Below are 21,159 nucleotides of genomic sequence, written 5' to 3'. Positions count from 1 at the left end.
GGCCGAGCGGGCCGAGCGGGGCCGAGCGGGGCCGAGCGGGGCCGAGCGGGGCCGAGCGGGGCCGAGCGGGGCCGAGCGGGGGCCGAGCGGGGCCGAGCGGGGCCGAGCGTGGGCCGAGCGGGGCCGAGCGGGGCCGAGCGGGGCCGAGCGGGGCCGAGCGGGGCCGAGCGGGGCCGAGCGGGGCCGAGCGGGGCCGAGCGGGGCCGAGCGGGGCCCGGGCCGAGCGGGGCCGAGCGGGGCCGAGCGGGGCCGAGCGGGGCCGAGCGGGGCCGAGCGGGGCCGAGCGGGGCCGAGCGGGGCCGAGCGGGGCCGAGCGGGCCGAGCGGGGCCGAGCGGGGCCGAGCGGGGCCGAGCGGGGCCGAGCGGGGCCGAGCGGGGCCGAGCGGGGGCCGAGTCGGGGCCGAGCGGGGCCGAGGGGGCCGAGCGGGCCGAGCGGGGCCGAGCGGGGGCCGAGCGGGGCCGAGCGGGGCCGAGCGGGGCGGCGGGCCGAGCGGGGCCGAGCGGGGCCGAGCGGGCCGAGCGGGGCCGAGCGGGGGCCGAGCGGGGCCGAGCGGGGCCGAGCGGGGCCGAGCGGGGCCGAGCGGGGCCGAGCGGGCCGAGCGGGGCCGAGCGGGGCCGAGCGGGGCCGAGCGGGGCCGAGCGGGGCCGAGCGGGGCCGAGCGGGGCCGAGCGGGGCCGAGCGGGGCCGAGCGGGGCCGAGCGGGGCCGAGCGGGCCGAGCGGGGCCGAGCGGGGCCGAGCGGGGCCGAGCGGGGCCGAGCGGGGCCGAGCGGGGCCGAGCGGGGCCGAGCGGGGCCGAGCGGGGGCCGAGCGGGGCCGAGCGGGGCCGAGCGGGGCCGAGCGGGGCCGAGCGGGGCCGAGCGGGGCCGAGCGGGGCCGAGCGGGGCCGAGCGGGGCCGAGCGGGGCCGAGCGGGGCCGAGCGGGGCCGAGCGGGGCCGAGCGGGGCCGAGCGGGGCCGAGCGGGGCCGAGCGGGGCCGAGCGGGGCCGAGCGGGGCCGAGCGGGGCGAGCGGGGCCGAGCGGGGGCCGAGCGGGGCCGAGCGGGGCCGTCCCTCACTCCTCGTATTGCACCATTGATTGCTCATTGGTTCAACTGTAACACTTTTAATAAAACCTTAAAATTCGGTGGGATAATCACAATGGAAAGAAAGGTTTTGGCATAACATTTGGAGTCCTGCATGTCCGACGACAGAGGATGAGATGGTTGGATGGGATCACCGACACAATGAGTTTGAGTAAACTGGGAGTTGGTGATGGACAGGGAGGGCTGGCGTGCTGCAGTCCATGGGGTCACAAAGAGTCGGACATGACTGAGCGACTGAACCAAACTGTACGTGGAGTCCTGCTGTTGAGGCGGAAGTGATTCAGAGGCCTGGGAACTGAAACCTGGTCTGGTGGCCAGGTTGGGGTTGGGTGGGGGTTGATGTGGGGTGCTGGTGGGTGCTGGTGGGGTGGGGCTGGATGTGGGGTGCTGGCTGGACCCAGGAATATTCCTGCAATTAGAATTTAAGCAGTTTAAGTAAACAAGAACTGGCTGTATGTAGGGATGACAAGCTAGAATGTGAAACACACAACTCTTAGAAAGGGCTACTTCATACTAACACTTCTAAGGAGAAAAATGTCTCGACATTCCACTTCTTCAAGGATCAAGCTTATTAGTCACTGCAGTGACCCAGCGAAAGGGCACCCTGAGGGCAAAGCAGGATTGAGAAAAGCAGGCACCATACTGTGCTTTGGACATTCTGGCCTTGGTATTTCAGGAAGGGTCTCTTGGGTCCATCCACCTCTTCAGCAAGTCCAGAGAAGTTTGGGGGAGTCTCTCCTGGTTTTCAGGTTATTGTTTGATGACCCCAATTTTGTTTGGCAGTGTTTTAACATGCATAGCACCCAGTTAAAAGACACTGAGTAGAACTTCCCTGGTGGTCTAGTGGTAAATAATCCACCTCCCAATGCATAGGACCCGGGTTTGATCCCTGATCTGGGAGGATACCACGTGCCTCGGAGCAACTAAGCCCGTGCAACACAAGTACTGCGCCTGTGCTCTACAGCCTGTGCTCTGCAACAACAAACAGTAGCCACAGCAAAGAGAAGCCTGCACACAAGAAACTAGAAAGTTGCTTCTCCTTGCTACAACTAGAGAAAGCCCACATGCAGCAAAAAGAGGCTCAGCACAGCCAAAAAAAAAAGACTGAGTCCTCTGGACTGACCAAAAGAAGCATCAAAACGCCAGTCTCCAAACATACCCCAGCCAAGTTTCTGTGGAGAATTCATAGCCCGATTGCTGCAAAAAGAGAAAGAACCCAGCACAATGAAGACTTAGCATAGCAAAAATAAATTTTAAAGATTATTAAAGAGAGAAAAAAACTTTTAATGAGGAATGAACTCTTCTTTATAAAAGTTTCTGTTCCATGCTTATGATGACAAAGCGTCAAATATTTGTATAAGAAAAACTTGTTTACATCATAATATATAATACTTAAGTCAGTACTTCAATGTAATGGAATGTCAGATTACTATATGATCACTTCATGGTAATTAGCAATTTACTTCTTGTTGAAAAGTTGTAATATATTTTCTCTCATTTCTTTGTTGTCTGTTTCTGAAAGATCTGTCAGTTGCGGACAGCAAGGCACATTGTAAAATATAAAGTCTTAAGAAGACATTAGAATTTATTTTCACCAAAATTATCAACTTGGCACTATTTATGAATCTTTCTATGTGTATTATCTGACTGAACTCATGTGCTAAAGGAACTGTCTTTCTTTACATTTACAGGGCACCTACTATGTTCCCTGTCATTGTCTACGTGCATTTTAATGTTACAAAAGTCTCAAAATAACCCACTGACTTATGTATTTGTTAGTGTAAGGCAGGAAAAAAATGTAAATTAAACATTAAATCTGGGTCATAACATATGGATAGAAAGAGTAATGCTAAGGAAAAACTATTGAAAAAAACAAAAGAAATAGGATGGCAGGATTTAAGAGATTAGCACTGAAACATATATAGTACCATATGTAAAAGAGCCAGTGGGAGTTTGATGTAAGAGCGAGTGCTCTCGGATAATCTGCAGGAATACGGTGGTGAGAGAGGTGGGTTCAGGAGGGAGGGGACATATGTACGCCTATGGCCTATTCATGATAATGTACAGCAAAAACCATCACAATATTGAAAAAAAATAAAAAATTAAGTGATGGTGAGTTAGGCCTGAACACAGAATCAAAGCTTTCCCACACCTAACACATTTGTGTAGTTTTCCTCCAGTTTGAATTTTCTGAGGGTCAAAAAGTTGATATATTTTACCACATTCTCTACATGTCTAAGTTTTCACTGTCGTATGGATTCTCAGATGATCTGCAACGTCATTCCTTGTGATTGAAGGGTTTGCCACATAAATAACATTTATGTGGTTTCTCTCCTGTATGAACTGCCTAATGGGCATTTCATGCTGAACATGCACTAGAAACTGCCACATTCATTTTACTTGTATCTTTTCTATACAGTATGAATTCTCTGAATTATACGGCCTGAACACTGACTAAAGGCTTTGTCACACTCACGACATTTGCACTAAAATGTTTCTCACAACTGTCACATTTCTAATGTTTCTCTCTAGTGTGAATTCTCCGATGGTTTCTAAGTTCATCATTTCAAATAAAGCACTGGCCATATATATCATATTTATATGGTTTCTCTCCTGTCTGAACTGCCTGATGATGAGTTATGGATGACTGTGCCTAAATGGTTTGTCAAAATTTTTATATTTGTAAGGTTCTCTCCAGTATGAATTCTCTGATGAACTGCAAGGTTTGCATTCACACTGAAAGCCCTGCCACATATACCTCATTTATATGGTTTCTCTCCAGTATCAACTCTGATGAACAGCAAGGTTTCCAGTATGACTAAACACCTTGCCACACACATCACATTTATGTGGTTTCTCTCCAGTATGAATTCTCTGATGAAGTTCAAGTCTTGTCTTGTAGTTTGATTAAAGGCCTTGCCACATACATCACATTTATATGGTTTCTCTCCAGTACGAATTATCTGATGAACTGCAAGGCCTGTAGTTTGACTAAAGGCCTTGCCACACACATCACATTTGTATGGTTTCTCTCCAGTATGAACACTCCGATGAACAGCAAGGTTTGAACTTACTCTGAAAGCCTTGCCACATATATTACATTTCTATGGTTTCTCTCCAGTATGAAGTCTCCGATGAACAGTAAGGTTTCCAGTATGACTAAATGCCTTGCCACACACATCATTTATAAGGTTTCTCTCCAGTATGAATTCTCCGATGAAGTCCAAGTTTTGCACTCTGATTAAAGGCCTTGCCACATACATCACATTTATATGGTTTCTCTCCAGTATGAACTCTCTGATGAACAGCAAGGCTTGAACTTACACTGAAAGCCTTGGCACATATACCACAATTACATGGTTTCTCTCTAGTATGAACTCTCCAATGAACAGAAAAGTTTCCAGTACGACTAAATGCCTTGCCACACACATCACATTTATATGTTTTCTCTCCAGTATGAACTCTCCGATGAACAGAAAGGTTTCCAGTATGACTAAATGCCTTGCCACACACATTACATTTATATGGTTTCTCTCCAGTATGAATTCGCCAATGAACTGCAAGCTTTGCAGTTTGACTAAAGGCTCTGCCACAAATATGATATTTATGTGGTTTCTCTCCTGTATGGAATCTCTGATGAACTGCAAGCTTTGCAGCTTCATTAAAGTCCATGCCACATATATCACATTTATATGCTTTCAATCCAGTATGAAGTCTCTGATGAACAGTAAGGTTTGCAGTATGACTAAACGCCTTATCACATACATTGCATTTGTATGGCTTCTTTTCAGTATGGATTCTCTGATGAACTGCAAGGTTTGAAGTTTGACTAAAGGCCTTGCCACATACATCACATTTATATGGTTTTTCTCTCATATGGTATCTCCAATGAATTACAATTTTTGCAGCTTGATTAAAGGCCTTGCCACATACATCACATTTATGTGGTTTCTCTCCAGTATGAATTCTCCAATGCATTGCAAGTTTTGTAGTTTGATTAAAAGCCTTGTCACACATGTCGCATTTATATGGTTTTCCTCCTGTATGGATTCTTTGATGTCTAGTGAGTTCTGAGTCCTGAAGAAAGGTTATGTCACACTCATTACATTTGCCAGGTCTTTTCTTTTGTGGTTCATGGTCTGGTAACAGTTCTGAAGGGTGCATAGCAGCATTCTCATGTTTATGAGAAAAGCCTTTGCAGACATTACAAGTTCTCTGAGCCAATAAACCTGAGGCACTGACGTTTGTCACAACTTGACTACATTTAAAAATTATCCCTTCACACTGTACCATCTGCAGTTCATCCTGAGGTTGATCCGTGCCTTTCAAAAGGTCTATTTCCTGCATCACTTCTACTATGATGATCTCTTCCATCAGTGAGGTTTTGTTATGGGATGTAGACAATCCTTTGTCATTTCTTTCGTCATCTGTCCACAGATAATCCTGGATCTTCCTGAGGCGAAAATCTTTGATTTCAGGGCTTTCAGCTCTTCCAAACATCACTCGTTGAAAAATTTCCCCTTTACCACTGCTTGCTTTTGTCTGTAATTTCTTGGTCATATGTATATGAGACATATCTACAAGACATAAAGAACCACAGGTATTCTATTAGTTACAATTCATAAATAAATTATTTCTTGTCAAACACACAATATTATGCCAAAAGTCATATCCATCCTGAACAGAATTACAAATCTTCGCAATGATGATCTTAAAACTATAGAACACTAAAGGAATAGAACTCTTTATTAAGAGTGACCATAGGTAATTCAAATTAACTTTAGGGTAGTGTAGTTTCAAACACAATCAGAAAACATTCATTTTATGCAAACTCATGTCAGTTCACAAAGAAAACTTATTTTCCCACCATGACCTCAAAGCTCATCCTACTTTGTACTAAACACACTGCTGTCTCATAATTGAGGAGACACTAATGGTATATTGTACACACTTTTTGCATACTTGTACATATTTAAAAGGTAAAGAACATACAGGACTATAGAGGTGACTCAGTGGTAAAGAAACTGCCTGCCAGTGCAGAAGACACGGCACAGGGGGATACAATCCCTGGGAAGAAAAGATCCCCTGGAGCAGGAAATCACAACGCAGTGCACTATTCTTGCCTTAAAAAAATTCCATGGATAGGAAAGCTTGGTGGGCTACAGTTCATGAGATCACAAAGAGACACACAGGACTGAGCAACTGAGCAAACAAGCATCAAACAGGCAATGCATTGGAATGGTAAATAATGCAAAAGAAGCATTCTAATGAATAATGTAAAAAATAAATGGCAGTTAGTAACTGTTCAACAAATATGGCATTGAGAAAATAAAGAATTCTGTAAACTATATATATATATATATTTGCTGGACCATGTGGCTTATGAGATCTTGGTTCCCTCACCATGGATTAAATCCATGGTCGCTGCAGTGAAACTCCTGAATCCTATCCACTGGACTGTCAGGGAATTCCCTAAAATAATTTAAAAAATAAAAAAATAAACACTTTTCTAAATACCTGTTAGAAATCTATCAGTAGATAGACATATAGGCATTTTATGACATTAATGAGTGGTTCATGTCAGTTCTATTGTGTAATACAAAAAGACCGTCATTTTTAAAAAACAAAAAATGAGCGAAACATTCTCTGCTTACACAATAATCATTCAATACATCAACTCCCTATCTACACAGTAACCTAAACTCACCCAGTTCATTGGCTCCAAGATATATGTAAAGGAACAAGCTTTGGGGCTTCCCTTGTGTCTCAGAGGTAAAGAATCCACCTGCTAGTGCAGGGCACACAGGTTTGATCCCTGATCTGGGAAATTCCCACATGCTTGAGAACAACTAAGCCTGTAGGCCACACGTGATGATTCTGTGCTCTAGAGCTGGGGAGTCACAACTTCTGCGCAAACACACAGAGACCACGCATTGCAACAAGAGAATCCACTAGAATGAGAAGTCCATGCACCGTAACTAGAGGGTAGCCCTTGCTCGCTGCAAGCAGAGAAAAGACCTTGAAGCAACAAAGACCCAATGCAGCCAAAAACAAATTTTAAATAAAATTTTAACATATTGTTATGAAGATAAAGGAATGTGATTGGAAAACCTAGTTAACTAGAGTCAGAGACAACTCTCTGGGAACGAAATGTAAAATAACAACATACAAGATGTAATGTAGACAGAGAGACATGTCACAATAAGCATGACAGGAAGTAAATATATCTTTTAGGCAAAAGTAACCTTTAAGGCAAACTCCCTGTGGTCCAGTAGTTAGGACCATGTGCTTCCACTGTAGGGGGCACAGATTCCATCCATGAATGGGGAACTAAGAACCAGACTGCCATGTGGCACAGCAAAAAAATAATAATAGTAATAACCTAATTTTTTCTATAAAACACACAAGAGTCTATGCCCCCTAACAGCACTAATTACCACAGGAGGGGGACAAGGGGAAGTAAATCCCTTTGAAATAGCTCATCACATGCTACCCAAAGTCAAGCAACAAAATTGACAGGAGTCAAATGACAGATTGTTGCAGAACATATAAAGACCTTGCCTTTTGGGACCTCTTTTCTTGGAGTCCACTTTCCATGAAACCTCTCTCTTTTAAAAAAAAAATCACTTTGTTCATTTAGAAACAGCCATCTGTAGGTCAGAAGTACTTTCCATTTTCCTTAATAAAAAGTAATTTTGAGGTAGGAGTTGGAAGGCCTGCAGGTTGGACATCTACAGTCAGCTACCCTCCTCTTGCATGCCCTGAGATAAGAGATAGGTCGGCTCCGGTTGAGGAATTTACAGCCAACAAAAACAGGGTAAACAGGCAGTTTGTCTCTTAATTCAAGGGAACAGTCATGGCAAGGACAAAGAAAGGAAAAAACCCTGTCTGATGAAGGAGACAGTACACAAGTGCAGAAAGGTGCCTTGGAGTCAAAAGTGAGAGGATCAGTCCAGGCCATAATGAGTTTTGCTCCTCTGAGAAGCCTTTACTTCAAGATCCAGGGTGCCTGTGTACCCAAGGGGAGGGTCCTGAGACAAATTAACCAGGAGGGACAAAGCAAGGTGATTGGCCCACATTCCTCATACCTTTCTTTCTAAAAACACACATCTTACTTTCCTTAAGCAACCATGAGCTGTCCGTTATATTAGCATTTTGTAGACTGGTGAACATAAATACCAGTGATAATGTCTAAGAATATTTGCTTTCTTATAGAGAACATCTCAGGGTGGCACCAAATGTATTCATTAATAGGCCCAAATCTCTTTAGTTTGTCTGTAAAAGGAAATGAGTTTTCAATAATCTGTATTTCAGAATCTTATTTTATTTGGAAATGACCTAGATATTCAACGAACTTTCATCACTTAGTTTAGCACAACCCTAGAAATTCAGGTTATTCAAATCTGGAGAGATTATTTTAGACAGACATTTCTAAGTATAATCATTCCTAACAGAGTTTATCTAAAAGCTCCAATCGCATTTGCATTCTTTCTTTAAAAGTTTCTTCACTCGAGTTACTTTAAGTGTTGACAAACTTACTTAACATTAAACCTAGGTACAATAAAAGTATTAGACAATGTTCAGAACGCAAAACATGTCTTAATTAGATTAGCAAACAAACATTAATACTAGATATTTAATACTGAATATTTCCCAGTTCACACGAACCTGAAATTCATTTAGGTTAACTTCTCTTGTAATTTTTTGATTTGTAAGTGCTTACTTTTTTTATTTTTTTAACAAACAATTGAATTAGAGCTCATTTACAAATTAACCTCAGCAATATTATCTAAAAACAAAGACACATGCTGAGACAAACATAAATGCAGATGGACAGACATGAGAGCTCTCATAATTTCCTGCTTGAGATTTAAAATGTCTCTTTCACCTTTTTCTTCCCACCCCTCGCCCCATGGTTTAAAATTCTAATTTACCCAAGACTGAAATCCCTGGGAAAATGGGTTACGTACTTCAAGGACATGGCGTAGGTTGCATGCTATGCAGGGCTACTTCAGTCCTATCCAACCCCTGCAACCCTATGGACTCTAGCCCACCAGGCTCCTCTGTCCATGATGGGACTCTCCAGGCAAAAATACTGGAGTGGGTTGCCACTCACTCCTCCAGGGGATCTTCCCTACCCAGGGGTCAAATCCACATCTCCTGTGTCTCCCCCAGGGGCTGGCAGGTTCTTTACCACTAGAGTCATCTGGGAAGCCCTGGCAAAGGTTAACCTTAAGCTTTTTTTTGGCATGCCTTTTTAACAAGCTTGCTGGTTTTAATTCTACATTTAAAAAGAACCGGTTTTTCACTTTCAAAGAAAAAAAAAATCATCTTACCCAGTTTTCTCCAGAGTCTAAACAGTATCATGGCCATGCTGTATCAAACAAGTTATCTTTCCTTTCCATAGTAATAGCTTTTCAGCTAAAATACAGATCAAATAGTGCTCAAATTGACTGTGATAACAGGGTCAGAAGGACTGATAAAAATCTTGGAACGTCCCTCCAGGGAGATGGGAGTCTTTAATCAGAAGAATCTAAAGGGGTAAACAAACTTGCTAGAGTGGGGGAACCTGAGCTCCCCCTCCCTGCTCAGAGACTGGGGCAGTTAGAAGGGGACCAGCTGATGGAGAGGGAGACAGAGGGGTTGGGAGGGGTGTAAGGCCACAACAGGACAAAGAATGGAGAGAGAAATGCAGTAGGGGACACTATTGGAGCTGTGGGCTGACTAAAGAGAGTCGACTTAAAAAGTGAAGATTTGATCAACCAAAATATAATGTGACATTGTAATATGGGTGATCATCCTCACAAATTGCGTGGTTCTTTTTGCAGTTGTAACTTCTCTTTAGACAGTTTTAAGTTACCTTTATTTACCTCACGGTAGGCAGAGAGGAGGATCCAGGAGCCAACTTGGATGGTGCTAAGCCTGGGGTTGGTTGGCAAGGGCCCCTGCAAAGGCTGAACAATCTCACGATTTGTCCCCTAACTTATCTATGGTGCTGCAAGCCTGGCATTCACAGGAGACAGTCAGACATTCACACTCAGGGCAGTTTCCATGCAGGTTAGAAGCAAGGTCAGAAGAATGCACTGCTTTGTCTTGAAGCCTAAACAAGACTATTTATTTAATTTCGCTAACAACCTGGTGGCTCCATGGTAAGAATCTGCTTAGTAATGCAGGAGACATGGGTTCGATTCTTATTCTGGGAAGATCTCACATGTCACAGAGAATAAGTTGATGAACCACAGATACTGAGCTTGTATGGTAGAACTACTCAAGCCCATGTGCCTAGGGCCTGTGCTTCACAACAAAAGAAGCCACCACAATGAGTGACCGTGCTCCCCCCAACTAGAGAGTAGCCCTTTCTCATCTCAAATAGACAAAAGTCCACACAGCACAAAAGACCCAGTACAGGCCAAAAAAAAAAAAAAAAAGTCCTTGCCTTCATCTCTGTGGGTGCTACAGCACCACTGGAGGGTACTGTACATTTCACATGTCAAAGAACAGAGCCATAAATTAGGGAGACGAAAAATATCCTGTGAGTGTTCACAAACATTAAACATCTGTTTTCTCACAGAACTCTCCCAGTTGGAGAGTTTCCCAAACACCATGAACGGTGTGGCTTCCTCTCTGTCCTTGTGACAGTTGACCTGTGATTGTACTGTGGATACTTTCCCACTCATCTGGATGTTTGCTATCAGCATCTCATTCTCCACAATCCAGGGGTCTTCTTTATTGTGCCACAAGAATGGAGATAATGTTCAAATCAGAAACAGAAATTCCTACTCAGAAGTAATGCCACATACTGTGGCTTCTTCCAGAATCTAACCTGTCTCTCTTTTTTTAATAAACATATCTGTCATTTTTAATACATTGGTGTATTCATTTCTTTTGGCTCGGGTGAGTGTTCGTTGCTGCTTGGCCTTTTCCCCAAGTTCAGCAAGTAGGGGCTACGCTCCAGTTGCAGTGCTCGTGCTCCTCACTTGCTGCGGCTTCTCCTGGGTGCACGGGCTTCAGTAGTTGCAGCTTCCAGGCTCTAGAGTGCTGGCTCGTAGTTGAGGCACAGAGGCGTAGCTGCTCTGTGATGTGTGGATCTTCCCAGACCAAGGATCCAACCCGTGTCTCCTGCATTGGCAGGTGTAGAATCCAGCTCTTTTGTCAGCCAAGGAGTGAGGACGTTATAAACCGACAGAAAAATACTTTTCAAATGAATTTATGATCTGCCTCCTTCTCAATGCGCAGGGAACAGTATAATATACAGTACAACATGCAGCAGGTATCTAGTTCCTATCTAAGAACTACTGAACCAAGAACACAGGGCTAGAAAACAGGCAACTGGATATTTCAAAGTTTGAAATCAGCTTTATAAACACTCGCGCTGTGGAGAAACTCCTTGTATATCACACATTGGGCAGGTTACCTGAAGGAAAGACAAGTTTAACCTTCTGATGCCAATCAGGAAGCTTTACATGTATGAGTCAGCAATGTTTTGAGCTTAGTTAACAAAAACAGGGGATCTCTAAAGGTAAAGAGGGAACATGCAGAGGTACCCCAGGGCAGATCCCCATGCTGGAGGGAAATGATCCTCACCCACAGACAGCAGGTTCCTGAGGGTCTCCACCATCATATCCTTGTACAAAGACCTCTGGGCAGGGTCAAGGCATTCCCACTCCTCAGGAGTGAAATCTATGAACACATCCTTGAAGCTCAACTGTGCCTGAAATGAAAACACATTTCACCAACGGGCCCTGATGATGATTCTTAGTTTCACACAAAATGAGAAGAGGTGAGAGGGGTAAAGCTCAATTCAGTTGAAGTAATATTCTGATAGATCCATTAAAAGCTGCTTGAAGCCAACTGTTGCTCTCTAATATAATTTATAATTTCCTCTTTTTTCCTAAGATTATGATATCCTGCAATCAACATGAATTTGTCATGTATGTGGACAATACATGAAAAATACACAAATTAAAACCAGCACCGGGTTGTCTACGCAGAAGTGTTACATTCAACACAGTGAGTGACATAGTGTCACTATCTAGACGAGTTACAGCAACACTGGTGTCTTCAGAGATGACAAAGTCCACAGTGACTTTAAAAGAACACACATTGTGATGATGACAACATCATCACACTGACGACAGGTGTTTCAGCACATCCTACACACTAAGCATTACTCTAAAGACTTCACACGGATGAACTTGTCATCAACATAACAGCACGTTAGAGAAAGATCTGTGTCCACCTTACTGGGGAGAAAACTCTGTCACTCTAAGAAATCGCTCAGATCAAACAGTTAAGAAATGAGGCTACAGCACCTGAGCTCAGGTGGTAGGGAGAGACAACTGAACCCAAAGAATCAACCAGTTAACTACCTGAGAAGGAAAGAGCATCCACAGAGAGTTCCCTGAGACACCTGAAACAAGCTCAAGGAAGCCGAAATACAATAGAACAGCATAAATGGTCATGATACAGGGTCACACCCTCTCCATGGCAACCCACACAATGTCAATAATCTTACTACAATTTACATCATTCGTGTGATGATGTAGAAAGAACTTAACGCCATGAAATACACTTAAGATACAACTGAAACTGCTACAAAGCATACACCATTATTTATGAGATGGTGTTTTTGTAATAAAACCATGGAGTTACATATCCATGCATTCATGCATGCATGTGTAAACACACAATTGATTGAAACAAAAAGAGTTGTCTTTATTTTTTTTTTTCCTTCTATCAAAATTTATTCTGCATCAGCTTTGAGCCTCAAACTTGAAATACAGCAGTAAACATGATGGAGCTTACAATCTAGCAGCCAGCCAGCCAATATCATCATCTAGCAGCCAGCCAGACAATTTCATCCACAATTTTAATGTTACTACTGAAATAAGTGCTCTGACACAGGCCTGGTGCTAGGACAAGATAAAACAGAAAATCTTAATCTACACTGAGAAATCAGACAAGGTCTCTGTGGGGAAGAAACACGTAGGATTGGTAAGGCGGGAAATGGAAGAGTGTTGCAAGCAGAGAGAAAAGCCTGAGTGCCGGCTCTGAGGCAGGAAGATATTTACTGAACAGAAAATCAGCCAGTATGACTGGCACACAGCAAATGTATATGGGGTGATGCCAGGCAGAGGCTAATTTATGCAAAATCTATGGATTTAGGACTTGATTCCAAAAGCTACAGGAAGTCACTGAAGAATCAGCAAGAGGAAAGTTAGACGCTTAGATCTGTTTTTCAGAGCTCAATCTGCTGTGGGCAGAAGTTGTTGTTTACCTGCTTACTCATGCCAGACTCTTTGCAACCCCCCTGATGGCAGCCCCGCCAGCTGCTCTATCCATGGAATTCTCCAGGCAAGAATATTGGAGTGGGTTCCCATTTTCTTCTTTCATTTTACTTCTTCATTCAGTAACTATGTCAACATTCTATTTCTTTTTCAAAGCGTATTTATTTTGCTTATGTTGGGTCTTCGTTGCTGTGAGTGGGCTTTCTCTAGTTACAGCTGCAGTGCAGGGGCTTCTCATTGCAGTGACTTCTCTTGTTTTGGAGCACACACTCTAGAGTGTGGGGGCTCCCGGGCTCTATAGCACAGGCTCAGTAGTTGTGGCCCATGGGCTTAGTTGCTCTGAGGCATCTTCCTGGACCTAGGATGGAACCTGTGCATCCTATATTGGCAGGCACATTGGTAGTTACTGTACTACCAGGAAGTCCTCAACATTATCTTACTCTAGTTCAAAAAAAATAAAAAGTAACACAAGCAGAAAATAACATACAGAAGATTTCTTCCAATCTTTATAAAATACCTGTATTTAAAAATATGTGGCCCTCCCTACAGGTAAGTGGTAAAGAACCCACTGGACAATACAAGAAGTGTGGGTTGTTGCCTGGTCTGAGATCCCACATGCTGAGGGGCAACTAAGCCCGTGAGTCTCAATTCCTGAGCCAGAGATCTAGAGCCCAGGAAGTGAAACGACTGAAGCCAGCGGGCTCTAGAGCCTGGGCTGCAAGACAAGAGAAGCCACCACAATGAGAAGTGTGTGCACTGTACCAGAGAGTGGCCACCACTTGTCAGAACTAGGGAAAAGACACTGAAGCAATAAAGATACAGTGTAGGAAATAAATATATTTTAAAAATCATAATGTGATTTTTATCATTAATTTTAGGTATATTTAATTTTAATATTAACAAAATCCAAAATTTATTATTTTATTTCATTAGGAAAATACTGAATCAAGATTAGAAAAGTTGGAGAATTCCCTCATGGTCCAGTGGTTAAGATCCCTCACTTCCACTGCAGGGTTTCAGGTTCGATCCCTACTCAGCAAACTAAGACCCTGGAGAATGCATCATGTGGTCAAAAAAGAAAGAAAAAAATCTTAGTAAGCCTGATTTCACAGTTTAAATTAGATGGTGTAATGAAACACTCCCTAGCCCTGACATCTCTTTATGAACGTTCCATTCCATTCCCAAACACTTAAGTTTTCAAGGAGGTGCTCATTTAGTTTTAAATGTACTATAAAAAGTGAGAACTGATTTGCACTCATTGGCCTCTTTTGCAGATTTTACTGTGTCCTGTATGTGTTAATACCTGAGGTCCACGTACAGCTTCTTTACCCTGGTTGACAGAGGGCAGACAGCACATCCAGATGGGCCCTAAACAGTCCCTGCTGCCCAACAGCACTGAGACTCCATCTCCAACTCGTGTGTGAAAAGCCCTGCCCAGGATGGTGCTCAGGGGAGCCTCGTCACAAGCTTCGCATCACCGGGTCATGGGGAGACGGGATCTAAGTGGAGACGACAGGCCCTGAAGGAAGGCCCCCGGTGAGTGTGCGTGTACAGGAGTCAGACAGGACACTCAAGAGTCAGACATGATTAGCAATCCTGAGAAGGGCATTTCAGGAAGGCAGTATGAGAATCCACTGAGAATATGACACTACCTGAGAAAGAGCCATGCCTGACTCCTATTCTTTCTTCTTCTGGGCCTCTTCGTCCATGAGTCTTCACAGTTCTACCATGAAAGTTGAAAACATGCTGCTTAAGGCTTAGAGTCAACACCTCCCTTTCCTGAGTCCCAACCACACACACAGGGAAGCCCTCACCCTGTGGAACAGACTGTCCTCTGTGGCCACTGTCTCAGGAGGGACTCAGGACAGTCAAGTGCCGCAGAGAGACCAACAGGGGCCTTTCCCACACTTTCCTTGGCCACACTCCCCTCCTGCTGAGGCCTCATGCACACAGCAGCAGGGGGCACCTCTGCTGACCCCATGATACCCTTCATGTCACACAGCAGGCCCTGGTCCAGCCCCACTCGCAGCAGAGCGCCCTCCCCTGCCCCAGGGCCCTACCTCAGTCTCAGAAGTGGAGGCTAGGAGCCCTGGTGCACAATGCAGGATCCAGATCGGAATCATCTGTGGCTCTGTGCACATTCCTGGGGCGAGGCCCCACACGAGATCCTCAGGAGCATGTCTGATGGGGGAGAACCGACTAACCAAAGGAGTATGTGTATACACACCATACACCCTGTGAGCATGTGACACATGTGTACACTGTGAAACATTTATCACAATCCACGAACCAACACATACATCACCTCCAAATTCCCATGTTCTGTGTGTGGTGACAACACTGACAAGGTACTCTCCTGACAAATTCCCAGCAGGCAGTAACAGAACAGGATTAACTATGGTCAGCATGCTGCACATACTTCCCCAGGACGCACTCATTTCACAACTGAAAGTCTGTACCTTTTGTCCAACATCTCCCCATCTTCCCCACCTCCCAGCCCCAGATGACCACCATCCTACCCTCTGGTACTAGTGAGTCTCATTTTTTTTTACATTCCATATAATGGAAGGACATATAATACCAGTCTTTCCCTGTCTGTCTTAATTCACTTACTATAATATTCTCTACATTTATCCAAGCTGTCCCAAGTGAGACAAATCTCCACAATTGTTTACAAGAAAGTCGCAAGTGAACGAACAAATCTTTATCCCAAACTACAAAAATAATTAAATGTAAAGAAATCAGAAAGCCGAAAGCAAAACCATCACAAAGAACATGTTTAAAGTTCCTTGAAAAGGCATCATGTAGTAAGAGTCAGTCAGTTCTTGCCCCATTTCTTCTCTCACATAACCTCTACTCCTCACCAGGAATAGGGAAGGGGGTGACCCACACCTGAGAGAATCAAGTAACTGCCGCAGCCCCCACCTCAACAGGCTCTACACATGCATGCTCTTTTAATACAAATAATTACAAAATACACATGCCTCACAGACAGAAGTTTTGCAATTCTCATTCTTATTTGTATAATTTAAAGAAACAAGATTTGCATTAGATTTTAAAGCCAAAAATTAATGTATAACGACTTAATAATTATTACCCAACTGATTCAGCACTCTTCTGGATCTAGCCCCCACCATCACCTGCACACTAGCGGTTTCCACTCCATTTGGCTGATCTGTTTCCCTACTTCTTTCTATGTCTCCCTTTCTCTGCTCTCCTGCTGTGCCCGTCCTCCTCTCTACTTCTTCCCCGCCTCCCATTCCGCCTCTCTTTGCCAACTGTTTGCCTTCAAGTTGCTTTCTCTCCAACCTCCCTGGTGATCCTCAATCTCCTTATATTTCTGCTTTTCTTCTTCCATCTCTGCCTTCCCTCCCTCCCAACTCTCTGGCACTCCCAAATGGCTATGCTTCCTTTCAGCTCGCTCTTTTCTCAGTTCCTTCAGTCACTGCTGCTGCTGCTGCTAAGTTGCTTCAGTTGTGTCCAGTTCTGTGTGACCTCATAGACGGCAGCCCACTAGGCTCCTCTGTCCCTGGGATTCTCCAGGCAAGAATACTGGAGTGGGTTGCCATTGTCATCTCCAAACCAAGTGTGTGAGCCTCCAACAAAAATAATGATGACTGGACTTCAAGCAGTTGATCAAGTGTATAACTCAATATGTGATCAGTGATTATAATAATGTTACTTTAGATATGGGAGTAATTTCCACTTCCAGATGTTCAAGCTGGATTTAGAAAAGGCAGAGGAACCAGAGATCAAATGGCCAACATCTGCTGGATCATCAAAAAAGCAAGCATTCCAGAAAACATCTACTGCTGCTTTATTGACTACGCCAAAGCCTTTGACTGTGTGGATCACAACAGACTGTGGAAAATTCATAAAGAGATGGGAATACCAGACCACCTGACCTGCCACCTGAGAAATCTGTATGCAGGTCAAGAAGCAAGTTAGAACCAGACATGGAACAAAAGACTAGTTCCAAATAGGAAAAGGAGTACATCAAGGCTGTGTATTGTCACCCTACTTATTTAACTTATATGCAGAGTACATCATGCCAAATGCCGGGTTGGATGAAGCACCAGCTGGAATTAAGATTGCTGGGAGAAATATCAATAACCTCACATATGCAGATGACACCAGCCTTATGGTAGAAAGTGAAGAAAAACTAAAGAGCCTCTTGATGAAAGTGAAAGAGGAGAGTGAAAAGGCTGGCTTAAAACTCAAAGTTCAGAAAACGAAGATCATGTCATCCGGTCCCATCACTCTTCATGGGAAATAGATGGGGAAACAATGGAAATGGTGACAAACTTTACCTTTTTGGGCTCCAAAATCACTGCAGATGGTGACTGCAGCCATGAAATTAAAAGACGCTTGCTCCTTGGAAGCAAACTTATGACCAACCTAGACAGCATATTAAAAAGCAGAGACATTACTTTGCCAACAAAGGCCCATCTAGTCAAAGCTTTGGTTTTTCAGTAGTCATGTATGGATGTGAGAGTTGAACTATAAAAAAAGCTGAGAGACAAAGAATTGAACTGTTTCATTGGAGGAGACTCTTGAGAGTCCTTTGGACTGCAAGAAGATCCAACCAGTCTATCCTAAAGGAAATCAGTCCTGAATATTCATTGGGAGGACTGATGCTAAAGCTGAAACTCCAATACCTTGGCCACCTGATGCAAAGCATTGCCTCATTGGAAAAGACCCTGATGCTGGGAATGACTGAAGGCGGGAGGAGAAGGGGACAACAGAGGATGAAATGGTTGGATGGCACCACCAACTCGATGGACATGATTTTGAATAAGCTCCGGGAGTTTGTGATGGACAGGGAAGCCTGGAGTACTGCAGTCCATGGGGTGGCAAAGAGTCGGACATGACTGAGCGACTGAACTGACTAACTGAACAAACATACAAAGAAGATTTAGCAGCAACTTGACATGATTTCTTTTAGACCAAAGAAAAGGAGGGAACACGTCCCAGCTCAATGTATGAGGCCAGTATTACCGTGAGACAATACGAGACAAAGCTTTCAGAAGAAAAGAAAAGATAAATATAACTACCAACTAAATCCCACATGAAGAAGCAAACATTGTTAACAAAATATTAGCAATAGAAATCAGCAAGAGACAAAAATAATTGTATGCCGTGATCCAGTGGGGGTATAGAATGAGGGATAGAAGGCTATCTCGAATTTCAATCAATGTCATCCAGACTGTTGACAGACAAAAGAAGGAAAAGCAAACTGTCTTGTCAATTGATTCAGAAACTGCATTTAACAAAAGTAAACAACCATTTATAATATAAACTTCAGAAAACAAAGAAGAGTGGGAACCTCCCTCAATTCAAGAAAGAACACCTGCAAAAACTTACATCAAACACCATACTCAATGGTGGAAGACTGGATGCTTTTCCCCAGAGATTAGGAAGCAGACCAATATGTCCATTCTCAGCACTGCTATTGACATTGTTTTAGACATTCTAGCCAGTAAATTAAGGGAGTAAAGTAAATAAAAGCTCTAAGGACTTCCCTGGTTGTCCAACCAGTGGATAAGACTCTGTGCTCCCAATGCAGAGGGTCTGGTTTTGATCACTGGTCGGGGAACTAGATTCCGCATGCCACAACTAAGACTTCACATGCTGCAAGGAAAAGATGCTACAAGGAAGACTGAAGATCTCAGGTGCCACAACCGAAGTCCAACATCGCCAAATTAATAAATACAAATCAATGTTTTAACAAAAAGTGATAAAAGCTATATGGAGAGAAAAGGATGTTAAAATTGTACACCCATCAGGAGAAGACAGTCTGGCTGTGGTAGGCTGAATAATGCACTCCCCCCTGCTCCAATACTGTCCACATCCTCTTATCTAGAACATGTTGAGTACTACTTTAAATGTCCAAGGGCAGTCTGCAAATGTGATCTAGTTATAATCTGCACACAGGAGATTAGATTGGATGAACAGGTAAATGAAATATCATTCCAAAGGTCCTTCTAAGAAAAATACAGATGGAGATAGATTCATCTTGAATCCGGTGATGTCATGGAAGGTAAAGAGATTTTAAGATACCTTGGGACTCCCCTGGTGGTCCAGTAGCTAGGACTCCACACTCCCAACATAGGGGACCCTGGTTCAATCCCTGGTCAGGGAACTAGATATATGACACAATTAAGAGCTTGAATGCTACAACTAAAGATTCCACGTGCTTAAAACAAGAACTGGTCAAAAAAATAAATATTAAAAAAAAATTTTTTAATGCCACCTTGCTGCCTTCAAATGTAGAGTAAGAAAACAATGAGTCAAAGGAAGAAAATAACATGCAGAAACAGGAAAGGCAAGGAAAAGTATTCTGACCTGGAGAATCCAGATGCACCACAGGGCTGTGGGTTCATTTTACAATTCTGGCGTCCAGAACTGCAAGAGAACAAATTTGTTGTTTTAATCCACTCAGTTGGTGGTGATTTGTTACATCAATAGGAAATTTAATGAAATGGAATATGTGAAAGGCAAAAGGATTTACAGGAATTTCTAGTAAACATATTAGGTGTCAGGATACAAGAAAAACATACAAAACACTACTGCAATTTTACACATTAGCGATATATCTGTAATTTTTTAGTATCTCTTTCCTTTTTTTTTTTTTTTTTAATATATTTGTGTTGGGTATTAGCTGCAGTACAGACACTCTAGTTGCAGGACTCAAGCTTAGTTACTCTGCATGTGAGATCATAGTTTCCTGACCAGAGATAGAACCTGTGTCCCCTGCATTGCAAGGTGGATTCTTAACCACTGGACCAAAAGAAGTCCTGTCTTTCCATTGTTAATTGACATAACCTCTCATATAGTTGTGATTATGGTAACTTTCTAATAGTTTCTCTTTTCAGTTCAGTCGCTCAGTCACATCCGACACTTTGAGACCCCATGAACCGCAGCACAGGCCTCTGTGTCTATCACCAACTCCCAGAGTCCACCTAAACCCATGCCCATTGAGTTGGTGATGCCATCCAACCATCTCATCCTCTGTTGTCCCCTTGTCCTCCTGCCCTCAATCTTTCCCAGCATCAGGGTCTTTTGCAATAAGTCAGTTCTTCACATAAGGTGGCCAAAGTATAGGAGTTTCAGATTCAGCATCAGGCCGTCCAATGAACACCCAGGACTAATCTCCTTTAGGATGGACTGGTTGGATCTCCTTGCAATCCAAGGGACTCTCAAGAGTCTTCTTTAACACCACAGTTCAAAAGCATCAATTCTTCAGCGCTCAGCTTTCTTTTTTTTTCAGCTTTCTTTATAGTCCTACTCTCACATCCATACATAACCACTGGAAAAACCATAGGCTTGACTAGACATAGACCTTTGTTGACAAAGTAATGTCTGCTTTTTAATATGCTGTCTAGGTTGGTCATAACTTTCCTGCCAAGGAGTAAGCATTTTTTAATTTCATGGCTGCAATCACAAGCTGCAGTGATTTTGGAGCCCAGAAAAATAAAGCCAGCCACTATTTCCAGTTTCCCCATGAAGTGATGGGACCGGATGCCATGATCTTCGTTTTCTGAATGTTGAGCTTTAAGCCAACTTTTTCACTCTGCTCTTTCACTTTCATCAAGAGGCTTTTTAGTTCCTCTTCACTTTCTGCCAGAAGGGTGGTGTCATCTGCATATCTGAGGTTATTGATATTTCTCCCAGCAATCTTGACTACAGCTTGTGCTTCCTCCAGCCCAGCATTTCTCATGATGTACTCTGCATATAAGTTAAATAAGCAGGGTGACAATATACAGCCTTGACGTACTCCTTTTCCTAT

At 43.8% G+C, this 21,159-nt stretch overlaps 1 protein-coding gene across 1 annotated transcript; it reads right to left on the bottom strand.

Moving 5' to 3' along the window:
- Positions 1-2,368: 2,368 nt before the first annotated feature.
- On the bottom strand, positions 2,369-19,953 carry LOC113876096 (zinc finger protein 664-like). Its single transcript, XM_027514936.1, has 3 exons — positions 19,716-19,953; positions 11,668-11,794; positions 2,369-5,660 (listed from the first exon to the last, which is right to left on the bottom strand). The coding sequence occupies exons 2-3, from the start codon at positions 11,702-11,704 to the stop codon at positions 4,264-4,266; spliced, it is 1,434 nt and encodes a 477-aa protein (XP_027370737.1). The 5' UTR covers positions 11,705-11,794; positions 19,716-19,953; the 3' UTR covers positions 2,369-4,263.
- Between the last annotated feature and the right edge of the window lie 1,206 nt (positions 19,954-21,159).

The sequence above is a fragment of the Bos indicus x Bos taurus genome, chromosome 18 (assembly GCF_003369695.1).
Source record: "Bos indicus x Bos taurus breed Angus x Brahman F1 hybrid chromosome 18, Bos_hybrid_MaternalHap_v2.0, whole genome shotgun sequence".
Lineage (NCBI taxonomy): Eukaryota > Metazoa > Chordata > Mammalia > Artiodactyla > Bovidae > Bos > Bos indicus x Bos taurus.
Note: the sequence above shows the minus strand (reverse complement) of the source record. Positions and strands in the feature narration are given on the sequence as shown.